The following is a 12240-nucleotide window of genomic DNA, read 5'->3' as shown; positions in this document are numbered from 1 at the left end:
CAAATATTAAGAAATCCATCTTGGCCTTTTCGTGTTATATGCTATTCAATTGCATATACACATACACACACACAAACGCTACCCAAAACATAATAATCATCTTGACGACAAGTCAATATGGCGGCATCCAGGGACGGGAGCAAAATCAATACAGGTTTTTTACAATCGCAAAACCTGTAAAAACATTGGTCTACCAAAGGTCTGTTTTCCTCGGAGGAAGATAATTAGGTCATTTCAACACTGAGTCACCCATCTCCAACTGCTGAAATGGGCACAAAGCACAGGTGGGCACACATACTGTCGGCTTGGTCAGACTTTGCCCCGTTTGCAACTGAAGCTGACAAGTCAGCAGTTGGGTAGATCAGATTATCGCATTGGGTTTATATTTAATAAAAAAAAGAACTGGGCAAAACTTATACGTTGTTTTCACTGGTGCAATGGTTAATTTCTTAAATGGTTCCAATGCGGATTCGCTGCATGAAAACCTTTTGTGGCGGAAATTGCAGAAAAAAACAACGTGTCACAAAGTGCCTCTCTCCACCTCCGTAAACAACTGCTCCCAACTCACTATCTTCAAAGTGTATTCAGGGTATATTATCTGTTTACGTAACTACGTCATTGGCCCTACCTTCCGACGGGTATCAAATTGCTTCAGCCCCAAATCTCATTTGCATAGCTTCTAGACGTGGTGAAGAAGTGCTGTTCTCGGGTACTCTGCTTATACGAACAGAAACATGAGGCTGTTGCTGTACATTTCCCTTTGTTCGGCTGTAGTTGTCCTCGCTGGGTCACAGGCAGTATGGAACCAAGGTGTTCCCGAGGCTACAGCCCAGTTCAACCTGCAGCTGTTGACCTTATTCAGGTCGAAAGGACTTTTTCAGCAGAAACTTGCCGACACGATCCACGATTTTAGCACCGTGAACTGGACAGATATCACCATTCCCGCCCAGCCCACCGGAAACATCAGCCAACAGTGTCAGAAGGATGTTGCTCAGTACGAAACAGATCTGTCTCAAGGAAAGATGTACGCCCTGCAAAGTAAGTGAACTCCACATTTATCGACTACTTCTGACTCGTCAAGTGAATATCTGCTCCTCTAAGGTTTGGGTGTATGAAATGTAGTTCAGACTAATAAGTCCTGGACACGCTGATAATTTGAATATCCTGTCTGACAACGCTAGAGTACAAGTTTTGATTCCACGTGGTAGTTTAATTTCCTCTTCTCGTGCAAATAATGAAATTATGTTAATCACACAAAACTACATTATGGCAACTAAACATTTTTCGTTGTATGTGTTCATCTTTTCCTTTTGTTTGAGAGTTGGGGCCTAAGTTTTACGCTTGAAATGCGTATTTGTGATTATCCTGATGTCTTGATTGTTTCGTTAAATATTTCATTTTTCATGTCATAGATGTGGCAGCGAGGCTATATTGTTACATAACTTGAGTCCGCCACCAGTTTGTTTGGTCCTTTTTGGGTTTGATTTGATGTTTTGTAAACAAGTTGCCAGTTTATCTTAATGTTGGAAATGTTCGAATTTCCATGGAACACGCCAAGCTAGCTACACACACAGTTTAAAAAAAAACATAGATTACTTGCACTCCAGCAATGAATGTATTGGGTAGAGCAGATTACCGCATGTAATCTTATCTACCCAATGAATGCATTCTTCAGGACCTCCTGTTCAATGCTTCTAACACCAATATTTGACACGACTATCTAAATTCGACGCGAAAATTTGCTACAGTATGTACTAAGTGGTTAACAGTGTATGAAACGAAGAAGACATGGAATTCCGGCCGAATTTTGAGGGACTGTGTCGTAGGATTGAAATTAACCAATTTTTACGGTAACGTGTGAGATTGCTTTGAGATAATATGTGCAATTATCTGTAATTAATCCATCAGATTTCATCTAGAAGACATGCCAGATACGTCATGCCAGCTAAGTCAGGAGGTCACATAAGTGTGGCACTAGTTAGATCTTCACAACAACTCTTCAAGCAAATGGAACAAACATACTGTGTGATCTTTGCCCCGTCGGTTTTATATAAGACAGACGACAGGGGTCACAAAAATATCACCATCCTCTTCAAAAGTTGTTGACTGAACATACAATAATTTGCACAGCGTCGCGATGACAGCATCTCCTTTTTGCATTGAGGCGTAGCTCGCCGAAATGCACCCAGACGGATCTCATCGGTTCGAATTCCTGCTAAAAGACCTTTTTCTTAAACGTACAATTGATACATACAGTTACTAAACGTGCTCAATAAGATGTTAATCAGTCTTGTGTTTGCAGCTTTTTTGAAAAATCATCGCGAATAGAAGATATCTTGTTCTTATCAAGCAAACATACAAATAAAAACAAAAATAGTGACGCACTTAATCTAAGTCAATTTATGTTAGTGCCGCCATCGGACAAAAAAAAAAAGGATTACACGAAAACATATCGACAAATAAATGGACAGATAAATGTGTGCAATTACAATTAAATAAAGGTCTTGTTTTCCATGAGCGCAAATCCTCACCTTCCGTCTCTAGCTGTTACGGGCCATGGTAGGACACTGATAGAGTCATTTGTATTATGAGATTTATGGATGGGCACAACGCTCCGTTTAAATAATGAATTCCAATGTTTAAAACTTAATCTTACAATTTGTAGTACAGGTGAAAATTAATGTTATTGAGTGTGGGGTAACGGTACAGTGACTTAGATTGTATCATCGTATTGCTTAAAAAATGCGCCGCCGAAATATCAGCGTTTCACTTTCTCCAAGAAGATTATGTTTTCAATAGAGTTTTGTGTGTGTGTGTGTGTGTGTGTGTGTGTGTGTGTGTGTGTGTGTGTTTGGTTTTGATATCTCATGTTCTGGACATGCTATTGTCGTGATTTTTGAGTGGTAAATTCTTAGGGCAGAAAGTAAATGTTGTAGATTTGGGCCCCCTAAAGGAGCATGTTCTGTTTCAGACTTTGAACAAAATTAACTCAAGACTGGCAGGGTTGATGGATTGTTATGATTTTTGGTATGCAGATGATGATTTACGTATGCAGCATTAGATGCGATTTGACGTTTATAAGTCGCCAACAGTTCATGATAGGACTCCCAAACATGTGGCATGTGCAACTGAGAAGGAGAGAAATATTGATAGATATCAATTATGTAAATTAAGACCTAAATTTCATAATAAATGAGATAATACGATACTTACACAGTGGCAGATGACAGGAATTTCATACTTGTGGCATTTGGAAGTTAAGAAAACATCATTGAATAGCGATGAATATAGACGAATATAGATTAATATAGAATAAGAATCTTATTTCACAATTGCAGAGAAAATGTTAAAGTAGCCTTTTTCTTAAGGTAAAACTGTCATAGTTTGCACAACATATGTTTTTTGAGTGGAGATGATCGTCAACTAATATTTTTATGCAAATTATGGCCATATTTGCATAATCAATGGGAAACAATCATATTATATCAGTCGAAAATGTTTATTGAAACCATGTTGCGAAGGGATGAGGTCGTTTTGAATATCACTTGTTTTAACAGTGCTGGACGCAGGTGGAAAACCCCCAAGTGGAATCCTGAACGGAAACATCGTCTGGGCCGGTAGCTACTCGCAGTGCGTGAACATCACGAGGAAAGGCTTCAACATCACCTTCGATGGGAAGTTCTACCTGGCTACACTGACACGTGTGGCCCAGGCACAACAGTCTGAACAGCTAACACAGGTGTGTAGAAGTCACAGTAGTTGAGCAAATGATAAAAATAAAGATGCAATTAGAACAGCAAAGTTTGTAGGGGTTGAATGAATGGTGAATGCCTTTCCTTATATATTGCTTAAAACGATGTTCATTAATAACTCATGGCATCTTTACAGAGCGGAGGTGGTATAGCTGGTATTACAAAGTTAACTGTTGGTGTTTGTGTGCCGAACAGCTGTACCGAACATGACGTCATTCAACGACTGGACGGCAGTAAGTCAGGCATCTAATCTTACTTTAAGCAGCCTTCGATAGAGCATAGAATATATGGAAAATATGCCAATTCATACTGCATACATAGTACATGCAGTACAATGCATTTTCAAACATCTTACATTGAATTGTCATCGTCAGCAATCATTTAGTTCATTCTGACGGCTAACCTATCACCCAGATGATTCAAGTACGGCATCTTATGCGTTAGACTGAATCAGGATGTAGTTGTCATGGCTTCTCAGCTAGTCACATTCTAAACAATGACAATCTTTTTTTCAGGTATTTTCTGGCGCTTTTTTGTTCAGCAAGGAATATTGCAAGTGACGTCAGCCTACTCACAGGAATCCCTACCAATCCAGAATGTCACTATTGCTGCTATGTGAGCATATTTGATTTTTTTTCCGTTTTTATCTGGCTAAGCTAAGCATAAGTACTGAAGACATTGAACTCTTTCTAATTCTGTTCTCCTAGTTAAAAAGACAGATATGTTTATTGCTACTTTTCTCTGCACAGTTGTATCTGTAGTGTCCTCTTCCTCCTCATCGCGATCGGCACCATCTATGACGTCATCATCCACCAACCCCAACTGATGGCCGTTAAAAAGCAGAAGGCAAGAAGATATCTCAGAAGCATAAATTTCCAAGTTTAAGCTAAATGACGTCTTAAAAATGCGACCCATAAGTCTAATGAGCAAACAGCGTATAACCACATGTACATAGTTGTTATATTTGTGGTGTCGATCCAGTATCGTGCTGATGATTGCTATGCTATGCATAACTAAGTAATGCTAGTTAAACTGATTTCAGGATGATTCAGTCGACCTATTCATCGTTTTGAACGTTGTGCTTTGATGACCCAAGTGAATCATGTTGGCTGCAGACGATTTGGAATTATGAAAAAGCCTAATGTAGTAATCAGATGGCCATTGCATGATGATTATAAGGCTGTGACGTTTGCAGGAAAGTGACGCACAAGAATCTGACGTCAACGTGACTCTACCTGACGAAAGGACGCTGCTGGTTAACAAACTCCCACCTCAGGAAACCTCAACAGCTAAAGGAGGTTAGAATAAGCCTTATTCATGGCATCGTTTCAACCATTCATTCTACGATTGTCCACGTTGAAGCCATAACAAGTCGATATTATGTCCAACGATATCACATGGCTAAATGTCAGCCAAATATGAAGAATCATGATTCAACATGTGGTATCACTTGTGAGGTTTTGTAATGTCTTGGACTGTTCGGTCTTCCATAGGCATCGCCGGCCGTATCCTCCTGTGCTTCTCCCTCTACACCAACATCGGGAAGCTCCTCAGCACCAAACAGGCGCCCGGCAGCATCAAGTGTCTGCACGGCATCCGCTTCATCAGTTTGACCTGGGTCATCCTGGGACACACTTATGGTTTTGCTGAACCGCACTTCGGTATGTTGTTTGCTGGTATTTAATCAAAAGTTTTACAGGCCCGTTGTCGCGCAAAATAGCCCATTCGCTGGTTACACACCCATTGTACCGTTGGTCCTTTGTACATTAGTGCACAGGTAGAACGTTCAACCCATCTGGTCAAAGTTGATTCTTAATTAACCACATGCCGATGTAAATATTTGATGCGATGTGATGTGATGTTTAAATCACCAAACATGTATAAACAATCTACCTAACATTTATCATAGAATGATTTTTAAAATAACTTGCTCCAATTTCTACAGTATGTGCCAACATTTACAGTTAAAGCCACCTACAATGGCTACGTCTCCGTGGACCCCCTAATCGTTAATGAAAATTTCCTTTTATTCGCTGACAACTTTAATTACGAGGAAAAGTAGTCCAAGTTTTTAAGTAAAATAAAGTGCGATTTGCCATCCATAGTGAACGCTGGAAGGTAAAAATCCTCTGGTTGTTGGTAGACATTGCTTTTTACCACGTGATGTTTTTTCGTTAACACATAATGATAATGTCAGTAATTGCTTGGATGATGATTCTCTATGAAATCATAAGAAATCTGTTATGTTTAAAGTTTGTTTAACCCTATTCAGACAAGGGGGGCTCATTGAGGCCCCGCCAACGTTGATGTCCTGAATATCTTATACTACAGTCTCCAAACTTGCTGACCTTTTCTAGAATCTAGCTGGTAACAATTTGAAATTAATCATATGAGTTTATGATTTTTCGTGTTGCCATGGCAACGGGTTTCTGACAGGCGTATTTTTTATCAATTTTCAACAGTGTACTTTTCAGATTTCTTGGTAAACCACACACATTTTCTTACATTAACTACATCTTATGTAATTTCATGTAATTTCCATGATTTAATATTATTATGATGACGTCATAGGTTAGAATCAAAGATGGCGGACCAAATCATTATCTTAGGTATAAACAGTAAATTTTCCCTTCAAAATAGTCACTACCTGATATCTTTATTATACGAAGAAATTTTGATAAGAGTTTTTAGTCTATTTTCATTATGTTTCATTGTGTTTTGGGGTAATTGGCTGAAAAAGTTTTTTGAAAATTCAAGATGGCGGACCCAAGATGGTGGATAGCTAAAATATAGATGACGTCACATTATGACGTCATTATACGTCATTTCTGTTGCTATTGACAACACAAGTCTTTGCATACAGCACTATTCTGTTAGTCACGATTACCGTTAAGAATTTGTTGCATACCTTACAGTTTTATTGGAGTACCCTATTAATACGGTTTCAGTTTCAATAAAGTAACGTGGATGACGGCCTAATTAAGTCATATTACGTCATTATCAGTTTTATTTTCCTCATATACCGAAGTGGTCCGAAGAGGATAGCCTCAAAAGCCCCCCTCCCCTCCGTCCCAGGCTCACCAAAAAAGCTCGGTCTGAATAGGGTTAAAAACCACACAACCTAACGTGACCTACATGTATTTAGAATGTATGATAATGTGCTCTTTCAGACAACTTGCTGCAAGCCTTGGAAATCAGACCAACATTTACAATTCAAGCCATCAATAATGCCTCCGTTTCGGTGGATTCCTTCTTTTTCCTCAGGTAAGGTAACAGTTCTACTCAATCTGGTGGACCCCCATTTGTAAAAAAAAATGTTTTGATCGAAATCCTTCTGTACTTTGCCATATGACATTAGGCAAGATCCCATCACATTTTTACATCTTTCCTTCCAGTGGACTTCTGATGTCATACCTCCTAATCCAGCAGATACAGAAGACCAAAGAGAAGGGGAAATCAGTACCATACGGGATGGTGTATTTCCACAGATATTGGAGGTGAGGATATTCCAAAATCCAAAGTCTATTTTGAAACATGTATCATCAGATCAGAACCCGCTATTAAAATACCCGAAAACCATATTTTCAAACGCATTGTGGGACTTTTAATTTAAGACAATTTCGACGTTTTCTGCTTTAAACCAAAATATCTTGCTTGTAGCTGCTTTTATTTTCTGTTCAGTCAAGGCCAGTAGGATTCTACCAATTATGCTACATCAAAAGGGGCAGGCGCTGAACCGTGTCGTCAGTGCCCAACGAATAAAAATACCATACAAGAAAACATCGATATCCTGGCGCACATGAATAATTGCTTTCATTCCACTTTCCTCATGATCAGGTTAACACCTACGTACATGTTCGTACTGATGCTGTGGATGTGGGTATTTCCCTACATGTTCTCTGGTCCATTCTGGCCTCCAGCTCCTAACGGAATAGATCCAAACTGTGGGGACAACTGGTGGACAAACCTACTGTATATCAACAACGTGGTCAACGATAATAGGATGGTAGGCAGATTTTCGTTTAGCTTTAATGAATGTGATGTACAATACAAGGGTTAGAAAAATCAGTGGCTCCTGGACCAATGATAAAACACCATATCATTTGATATGTTTTTGTTTGTTTAAAGTGTCGTCATTTTAATTGGTCTCTCTCTTTCTCTCTCTCTAGTGTATGTTCTGGACCTGGTACTTGGCCAATGATATGCAGTTCTTCGTTATCGGAGTTCCTCTCATCTACATATTATACAGGTGTGTCGGATCTTTTTTTACCGCATTGCAAAATTGTAAACCCAAACTGTTCTCATCCTTAAAACCATAGTCTAGCGACCATTCCAAAAACATGCTGTTACTCTCTACTCATTATCATGAATCGACTTGCTGCAACTTTATCGTTCTTTACCTGTGAACCAGTAAGCATGACCTAAAATGCTAATTATATCATTCTGTATCAAATTTATTCCATCTTAAGTAAGATAAGTCATTTATTCCATCAGAAAAATATATGAGGCACGCGGCTAAGCTTTCCTCGTTATACATCTACTTCCTCACAGGTGGCAGATATTGGGGATTGTTGTGAAGCTGGCTCTCCTGTTGGCAAGCTTCATCACCACTGCAGTCATCTCTTGGCACTATGATTTGAAAGCACCGATTGGGTAAGTAGTATCGTAACTAGTGTTGCTTTAATGACAGCCAACGCCTTTACACGCAGCAAGTCTATTATGATTCTGTTGGCAAGCTTCATCACCACGGCAGTCATCTCTTGGCACTATGATTTGATAGCGCCAGACGGGTAAGGAGTATCGTAACTAGTGTTGCTTTAATGACAGCCAACGCCTTTACACTCAGCAAGTCTATTATGATTTGATTACCTGGATGGCATCCTCTGGCACCACAAATCTGATGGCAGCGTGCGAATAACCAGAAGGTGGACAAAAAGTTGCTTTCATTAGTAGTCAGGAAGGTTAAACAAATGACAGAGCATGGTGTAGCAAGCAATACGTTATTCTTTTTCGTTTTGTCATGTTTGCTTCTCTAACATTGAAAGCTAGGGGTTCGAAATGCATTTGCAGCTTGCAAATCACACGTGGAAAATGACTTTCGCTAAAACATTTGGCGTGCTCAACACAATGTTTACTGTATAGTTGCAAACTTTTTCATTGTAAACTGACAAAAGTTGATGCGCACGCGGATGCCTTACATGTAGTCAGGTCAGTGTGGCATATAAACGCACAGTATATTAATATATTTTATAATATATTTTACAGTATTACGTTTGTAAATCTTGTGATGTGTAATCTGTTCTGATAAAAGCCTGAAAGTTTAGCTTCGGCTATTTTTTCGAGTTCCCAATAACAGCATGTTTCAATGTTTTATGATGTCATTTAGCGAATGACACGCTGTAATGTGAATCTTTCGTATTGATTTTTTACAATGGTGTCGAAGATATCACAAAATACCTTGTTAGCATCGGCATTGTATTTCTTTTCAAGCTTAAGGGGCGGTCATTACTATGGCAAGCCGTACTGTCGTATTGGACCGTACCTGGTAGGAGTTACTGTTGGCTGGCTGCTGGTGAAGAAAAAAGGGAAACAGACAAAGAGCACGGTAAGTCTAACATATGCTTGTAGATTTCTTCAAAAATATAGAATGAATTGATTAATGGATGAAGGAAGCTTTATTTACGTCCCTTGTGCTTCACGCGCCAAGTCCGTTTGGGCTTAAAAGGTACCAAAATTGATACATATCAATTCATACCCATAGCAAGAGTATATAGGTAAGAATTGATACAATCAACAAATACTAAATACAAGATTAAGATATGCAAACAAAATTACAATACAATCAAGGCGTACAGAATGAACCTGCATTGAACAGGGATATCAAATCATAGATAAGACTACACAGAATGCCTAGTTATTGAACAGATATTTCATATGATAAATACGGCCAATGGGTGAGAGGAACAAAAGAGCAGGAACAGGTACAGTGGTAACAAATAATGTAATATATATGATGAAAATTGTTTTCTTTTCTTTGCCCTTGCCTTGTGTATGATATGAGTACAAAGACCAAATGTCCTAGTTGACGTCATCCAACAGTAGCCACGACTACTGTTATCGACTGAAATGATGAATATAAGAGTTTTCGACCCTCTGCTAAAAATCATCTAAAAAAACCCACAGGGCCACCAATAATGATATTTTTTCTGTTCATAACGACCAATTTCACACCTATCTGCCCCAGACTTTGAGCCTGCTAATGCCTCTTGGTTGGCTTGTGGCCGCTACCTCTGCCCTGGCTGTGTTGTATTCACTATACGGCATGTACCACGGCACTACTCTCCAGACGGAATCTGAGAACGTGCTGTACCTGACTGTCCATCGCACCGTGTGGGCCATGGCGCTTGGCTGGGTGGTTGTCGCATGTCATCATGGATATGGAGGTACAGAAATACTTCGAATTCCTAGCATTAGTCATGGACCAACAATTGTTGTTAACCACAGAACACAATGATATATACTTTCTGAAATTAAAACTTTGATCACTATATATCAGTACAACATACGGACCTTTGAATGATTCCACCTCTAACAAGAACGCTGTTTCCGTTATGGCAGTTCTTTCAAGTTGACTTTTGTCCTTTATTTTTTGTCAAGTAGTATTGTCATTGCTATTTTATGTAAATAAAGATATATCATGTTCCTAAGCTTATTATTCATAAAGCGCAATTTATGAAGGTACAACATGACAACTATTGTACTGGGAACGACAAGTGTACATTGTTGGATTCGATCACTATTTCCCATTGATCGTGTTATGATGTACTTTGTTTATTACAGGGGTGGTGGACACCATCCTCTCCTGGGACGTCTGGGTGCCCCTGAGCCGACTGACCTACTGTGCCTACCTGATACATACCTTGGTGTGGTACGCAGTATACTTTAGTAGGGAGGTGCCCATCCACTACTCCACATTCACTATGGTACATAATACACAATTCTGTCAAAAGATCTCAGTGGCTAGGACGTAAGGACTTGTACATCATGCAATCTATCTTCCTGCTAATAAGTATATGCTTTTGCGCTACTCTGAACGAAAAGACCAAAGATACTATGTTGGAAAGGGAAATCCAAAATTGATTGACAGAAATAGACAAGCATGTAGGTTTCATTGTCTAACTAAATGTCGAAGGGCAAAGTCTAGACTATTGTCTCACTATAATCAGTTGGCTGACTTTCAACGTTTCTTTAACTTTTTTTTTCAGATTTATTTTTTCTTGGGGCACGTGACTCTATCCTACGGTTTGGCCTTCCTGGTGTCTGTGGCAGTGGAAGCACCATTGATGGGACTGGAGAAAGTCATCTTCAACAAATAAGACTTAAGAATACTGGACAAAAGAGGCATTTTCAGTACAAAGGACAGGCAACCTATTAATTATCGTCCTTAGTTTATAATTTGGCTGTAGGTATACTTTACATTGATTTGACATGAGAAAATGTGCTATAGGTTTGCATGCAGTGATACTTCAACAGAATATGAAATGTATAAAGAAATCTAGAACGTGCTGCTGATTCGAAGGGGCAACACAATTTCTAACGACAAAAAGCGAATACACAACAATCTGTAACCAAATAAGAGTATAATATGACAAACAATCACAAGGGATGTGACAGCAAGTTTACATGGCATGAAAGTTCTATCATTTACCACTAAGTTGTAAACATTAGTGTTCTTCTCAACTAAAACAGTAAGGTAACATTTATGAAAGTCCTTATATAAACCCATATCTCCCACCAACTTATTTGAGTGCTCCCAAATGGTCTCCTGGCCTTACACTGAATAAAATCTTTAAAGATGGAACGTTATAAAGTGTAAAAACATGTACTCATTACCGTGATATTCATCCAAATCACAAGGTCGTAATTTGCATAATATCGATTTATGAGTATACCCATGTCCATCAGCTACAGATAACATGAAAATAAAAATCCTTTCTTTAATACAAATTTCCATCATGGCCGATTTTTTCTACCTCCATGGAGCTGGCTGGCTCCACGTACTTTCAAAGCAAAAGCATGGTTCACGTCACCCTCAAGAAAAATGTAAAAATCTCTATGGGGAAACGCTGGTAAACAATGTTAACAAGCTTCAAAACGATGGCTCCATACACTTTCAATGGCTCCACGCACTTTCAATGCATAATAAGCATGGTTCACGTAACCCCTAGGAGAACGCTGGTGAACGGTAAACAATGCTTACAAGCTTGAAAGGGCTGGCTCCACGCACTTTCAATTCATAGTTATGGTTCACCCGTAAGAAAACTTTTATACCTAGCTAGAGCTAGTACAACTCTGAGATAGTTTTTTTTACACAAGGGTAGAGTTACACCGGCCTTTTTTTTCATTTTTTTTTCATATGTGGCTTTAAAGTTTTTTTGCCATTTTCAGACCAAAACTGCATATTGTGGTCTCCTGTGCTCTTAAATTA

At 39.0% G+C, this 12240-nt stretch overlaps 2 protein-coding genes across 2 annotated transcripts; both read left to right on the top strand.

Annotated features, from left to right (window-relative positions):
* The first annotated feature begins 640 nt into the window (after window positions 1–640).
* On the top strand, window positions 641–4637 carry LOC136423347 (nose resistant to fluoxetine protein 6-like). Its single transcript, XM_066411478.1, has 5 exons — window positions 641–1038; window positions 3558–3739; window positions 3889–3985; window positions 4268–4367; window positions 4502–4637. The coding sequence occupies exons 1-5, from the start codon at window positions 735–737 to the stop codon at window positions 4635–4637; spliced, it is 819 nt and encodes a 272-aa protein (XP_066267575.1). The 5' UTR covers window positions 641–734.
* A 2307-nt stretch (window positions 4638–6944) lies between these two features.
* On the top strand, window positions 6945–11759 carry LOC136423346 (nose resistant to fluoxetine protein 6-like). The gene is made up of 9 exons (XM_066411476.1): window positions 6945–7016; window positions 7148–7249; window positions 7590–7758; window positions 7922–8001; window positions 8304–8405; window positions 9243–9357; window positions 9997–10195; window positions 10593–10735; window positions 11018–11759. The coding sequence occupies exons 2-9, from the start codon at window positions 7158–7160 to the stop codon at window positions 11126–11128; spliced, it is 1011 nt and encodes a 336-aa protein (XP_066267573.1). The 5' UTR covers window positions 6945–7016; window positions 7148–7157; the 3' UTR covers window positions 11129–11759.
* The last annotated feature ends 481 nt before the right edge of the window (window positions 11760–12240 follow it).

The sequence above is a fragment of the Branchiostoma lanceolatum genome, chromosome 17 (assembly GCF_035083965.1).
Source record: "Branchiostoma lanceolatum isolate klBraLanc5 chromosome 17, klBraLanc5.hap2, whole genome shotgun sequence".
Lineage (NCBI taxonomy): Eukaryota > Metazoa > Chordata > Leptocardii > Amphioxiformes > Branchiostomatidae > Branchiostoma > Branchiostoma lanceolatum.
Note: the sequence above shows the minus strand (reverse complement) of the source record. Positions and strands in the feature narration are given on the sequence as shown.